The sequence below is a fragment of the Solanum dulcamara genome, chromosome 3, assembly GCF_947179165.1.
Source record: "Solanum dulcamara chromosome 3, daSolDulc1.2, whole genome shotgun sequence".
NCBI lineage: Eukaryota > Viridiplantae > Streptophyta > Magnoliopsida > Solanales > Solanaceae > Solanum > Solanum dulcamara.
This window is the reverse complement of record NC_077239.1, coordinates 18,742,234-18,747,745: the sequence shown is the minus strand read 5'-3', so window position 1 is coordinate 18,747,745 and position 5,512 is coordinate 18,742,234. Positions and strand designations below refer to the sequence as shown.

At 33.3% G+C, this 5,512-nt stretch overlaps 1 protein-coding gene across 1 annotated transcript; it reads right to left on the bottom strand.

Annotated features, from left to right (window-relative positions):
- Positions 1-220: 220 nt before the first annotated feature.
- Positions 221-3,352, bottom strand: LOC129883489 (uncharacterized). Its single transcript, XM_055958145.1, has 7 exons — positions 2,533-3,352; positions 1,981-2,079; positions 1,678-1,905; positions 1,324-1,500; positions 1,046-1,156; positions 815-910; positions 221-739 (listed from the first exon to the last, which is right to left on the bottom strand). Exons 1-7 carry the CDS (start codon positions 3,349-3,351, stop codon positions 221-223), a joined length of 2,049 nt encoding a protein of 682 aa, XP_055814120.1. The 5' UTR covers position 3,352.
- Positions 3,353-5,512: the final 2,160 nt, after the last annotated feature.

Genomic DNA, 5,512 nt, shown 5'->3' with positions numbered 1-5,512 from the left:
TTTTACCTCATCGTTCCAGCATCTGTCCGGCTGTGACATTAGGTAGAACCAGTTCTTATCTTTAGGAAATGCCATAACAAAGTCCATTTTTTCAAAACCGAATGAAGAGCACTTAGATCTGTAATGATCCTCCTTCGAATTCCTGAATGGAAACTTGTAGTTTAATAACATAACAAATATAATACACGACTTGTATGGGTATAAGTTGAATATGTCATACTTACTTGTTGCCATGTGATTTTAGAAGTCCTTTATCTATCCATTGAGAGTAGTCTGTGACAAGCTCGGAAGGGGGTTGATAGCATATACCAAAACCTTCAAAAGGGTGTGTCTGATGCGTAACATCTGACAAATTTTCCTTTCCCTTTTCACTCGACCTAAAGTTTGAAAGATACGGCGACTGTAAGATCTTCGAAGGAATCCTGCTTCTTCGAGATGGGGTCTTCGTATCATCAGACAATACATTAGCTTTTGATGGAAGAGTGGTTGGTAGCTGGCTATTGCGTAATAGACATTCATCCTGAACTTGCTCATGACTAACAGCTGTCAATGGCATGGCTGGTAATGGAAGTCCGTATATTAGAGCATCTATCACATCCAGAGTTTCAGTCGAAAATGGTGCTGAAGTATTGGATTCTGATGTGCTTGGTTTGATTTTTTCTTTTTCAATCTCCTCGACTTGATCTTCTACTTTGGCAGATTTATCATCAGCTACTCTTCCATCTTTCTTTCTAGTGTTCTACACATAATGTATAATGTCATTAAAAAAATTAATAATGTTGACTTTATCTCAGTAAAGAATCTGATACATTACTTGTAATGTATCAGAATCAGCAATAAGCTGATCAATATCTGCTCTTTGTGATTCCATTTGGTGTACTGATACATCCTTGACGGATGGTTCATCTTCCTGGAAACATAATAACATTTACTTATGATATATATGTACTAAATGTCTAGATATATATATATTTAAAGAGGTAGAGCTTATACAAAATATATATATAGAATCAAATTGTTCATCAATTTGTTTCTGATACATTACCTTTAATGTATCAGAATAAACTTGCTGATCAAATAATTCAGGAACATCTGCTGAAATGCTTTGTTCCGATATGTTGTCCACCTGATTTATCATGGTGGATGGTTCAGGTCCCTGAAAACATAATAACATTTATATTTGATACATGACAATGAAAAGTATCCAGAAGTTTAAAAGCATAAATATCAAATATTACATGATGTATGTACCTTAATATCTTCCTAGACATTAGATTTGTCATTTTTTTGGGGTGGGTCAGATTTATTTGCAAAATTGTGCACCTCCAATCCAGTAGGTGCTTCTTGTTGTTCAACCACATGGAATGATTGATCAAAATCATCTTTTTTAACTTGAGATGATGTGCCAGTCATTCGGTTCGCCATACTGTCGATGGCTTTCAAAAGATCAATGTGATTTGAATCCATTTTGTTCTCCAAACGCTTGAACTTCCGGTCAACCTTGATACATGTATATGAAAAATCAGAATGTATCACCTAATTAAAAGTATATTGTACATGATACATCTTAAAGTAATAACTTACGTATCTCTTTAGAGACTTCTTTATGGACTTCTTCAATGCTTTGAATTGCATATGAATAATTCGATCTGAATGACCGGAAGATTCACCTCCTACAACTGACTTCGCCCCTGGTACATTGTCAGGAGAAACAGGCTTTTCTGATTCCTTTGGTGACTTTGCCCCCGGTTCATTGTCAGGAGAAACAAGATTTTCTGATTCATTTGGTGGTAAGAAATCCTTGTGCATGTTGGCTGTTTCTACATGAATTGGCTTTTTAGCAGGGGAAGTCTTCATTCTCTTGGAAGGAGGTGGAGAAGATGTCTCAGCGACATCCTTGGATCTCTATAAAAATTCAGTGGGTGGTGTTGTTGAAAAGTCCTCAAATCCAGTGACTTCATGAGGTTTTCTGAAATTGACCTTGGCAGCCGATGTTGAATCTTCAGGTTTCTGTTGGCTGTCATGAACGACAATAGATTTCATTTCATGTTGAGATTGGACAATGTTGGAGCATGGATACTGCAAAAAAATTGAATAATTGATACATGTTAATGCTGATACATAAACATGATGTATCAGAAACATTAATCCTTCATACATGCTAAACTGATAGAAAAATAACATTATCTGATACATACATGCAGATGTATCATGAGATGTAATTCTTGATACATTATAATTTGATACATAAGATAGAGTTTTCATGAGCTGTAAATACTGATAAATGAGTTTTCATGAGCTATAAATACCTTTCTGATACATACAATTATATGTATCAGAAAGGTTATGTAAAGTATATGTATAAGATACATTATATCTTGATACATTTATATCCTGATACATAAATATATGAGCTGATACATCTACTTTATGAATCAAATTATACTGTATCAAGGTCATGGATATATAATGTATCTTAGATTTTATGTATAATGAATCAGTGCATAAACGAATAATATTCAAAGCATGTACCTCACTGAAGATGGTAGACATGAAGGTCTCAAATTTTGGCTTCACGGCGACAACACGCCAGTTAAGAATTCTGGGAATTTTATTACCCACTCTTACAGCAATTTCAGAGGGAACTTGAGATGCACATTCATATATCCAAACATTCAGAGCGTATGGCATGCCGCCTAGATGATACATTTGTTTGGCATTTGAAAACTCCTGACGCATTCCTTTTATCAATTTTGAATATGCTAATTTCCCCCATGGATATTGCTCATAACTACCATCTTCTACCATCTTGAAATCATCAACTGATATAGGTGCATCACCTAGTTGAGAAAAAACAAAAGTATGGATGAAATAGAGAATGGCCATCTGAACGGCATCTTCGTTTGTTTTCCATCCTCCAACTAGAAAACGCTCAACGAAACGAGCTTTGTTGACCCTATTTTTGGCACCAGGAAAATATAAAGACAATAATCTACTTGCTTGATCATCAGAATACTTGAAGTCATTCATATTACCGGTACATCGCAAACCAGTAATGATAGCAAAATCATTTATTGTAAATTGCAGTATATTACCCTGCACATGACGAATGTGCAGTTCTTCTTTGTTTTTTTGGTCTACCTCAAGAAGTAAGAGGCATTTGATGATTTGCCCTTGAAAGTTGCAGTTTGGCATATCTAAGTAGTGACCAAATATAGATTGCCTAAATAACTTTATACCTTCTTCACCTATTGATGATTCAAAATCATCAAGAAAATTAGCCCTATATGCCGTTCCGAATCTCAATGGGTGGGACGGGATCTTCTTGATGACGTATTTCATTCCCTGCATTGACATGAAAATGGTTAAATACAACTTGAACTCTATACATGGATACGATGTATCATATGCATTAAGATATCTGATGCATAAGATGAGATTCTGATACATACAGAAGATGTATCAGAAACAATTATATATTATATTCTGATACATACATGTATATGTATCATAATCATTAAAACTTGAAACATAAAAAAATGACACTTACACATGGTGTATCAGAAATAGTAAATCTCTAAAAAAAATTGTATTTGAAAAAAACATTATGTATCTGATACATAAATGTATATGTATCAGAATCATTAAAACTTGAAATAACAAATACTGAGGCTTAAAGATGATGAATCAGAATTAGTAATTCTCAAAAAATTTCATATGAAACATACATTATGTATCTGATACATAAATGTAGATGTATCAGAATCATTAAACTTGAAATAACATAAACTGAGACTTAAATATAATGTATCAGAAATAGTAAATCTAAAATAATTACATTTGAAAAATACATTATGTATCTGATACATAAATATATATGTATCAGAGTCATTAAAAATTAAAACAACAGAAACTGACACTTAATAATGATGTATCAGAAATAGAAAATCTCCAAAAAAATACATTTGAAAAAGATAATATGTATCTGATACATAAATGTATATGTATCAGAATCATTAAAAATTAAAACAACAAACACTTAAACATGATGTATCATAAATAAAAAATCTCCAAAAGATTTCCTTTTAAAAAGATATTATGTATCTGATACATAAATGATATGTATCAGAAACATTAAAACCTTCACAAAATTTTCATTCTAAAACAAAAAAACTTAATTGAACACATACCTTTGGGAGATTAGGGCGTGTTGTAACCCCTTCAATCTTTTTGTATATTTCATTGGGTGCATGTTTAACTGTAGCTTTCGACTTCAAATTCTCACGTAGCTTATTCATCATTGCTGGATCGTTACGATGTTTGGATCTAACTTCGTCGTAACCTTCTCAAGATGAATCAGACCGGAGAGAAACAAGAATTCGTTGATTTTTAGTAGACTGTTTGAGACCATGAACGGAATCCATATGTATAAGCTAAGGTATGAGAAACACAAATAGAAAGATTTACAGAAGAAAGCAAATGATAAAAAATTAGAAGATTTTTCAAAGATTTTCAGAAGAAATCAAAATATACAAATTTTAGGAGAAATCATATTGAATGAGGATGAATTAAAATTCCATGTAAGGAAAGATTGATGCATTACCTTATTTGGAACCTTGAAATTGATTAACACTTGAAGAGTAACTAACTAACAAGAGCAAATTAGGGCAAGAATAGAGGAATAGGGCGGATGTATCAGTGACTTTTAGAGAGAGAAAGGAAAAGGAGGGAATTTGGAAATTTTTTGGTGTATATGGGAGTAAAAGTAAATATATTAGGGGAAGTTGTGTAAAAGGGTAATTTACCCTTTAATAGGCATTTATTGTTTTGATACTCATACTACACTCTGCATCTAGTTTCATGATGCAGGTCTGAGTACTAGTTATCGGCGTTGATTCGAGACAACAGCTATCTTAATCAATGGTGAGGGTGAGCACATAGCTTTCTGGATTTATCCGTCTTCCTCTGTACATATAATTTCCTGTCTTTTGTTTTTTGAATAACACTATTTATGTGGTCCACTTTTGGGACTTGTACTCTTTTTATAGTAGTTCTGTACATGTGACTTCCAGGTTCTGGGAGGATTTTTTTTATTTGTATATATTTAGCTTTGCTTTCGCCCATTCATTTATGTTCATATTATTTCGTTATTGTTTTAGATTGATTTGTTGGTCTTCTACCTTGACATGCCGTTACTCACAGTTTTGGGATATGGGCCGGCGTGCCTATTGGTGGATCATAGTAGGCGCCATTATGACCTGAGAAGTCGGGTCGTGACACTATTTTCGAACTGATCGAAATAGTTCGCAACATAAAATTGCTAGCCTCTTATTTTGAAAATTATTTAGAGTCGCCACCTAATTTTAAGAAAAATATTAGGAAAACCATTTAACAAAATATAAATGTAAACTCTGTTTTGATTTTAAAACCAGTGAGATTCTAGGTAAGGGGTTTGGTTACTCGAGGAGAAGGTGTTAAGCATCTCTCAGAGCCTATCCGAAGAAAGTCCTTA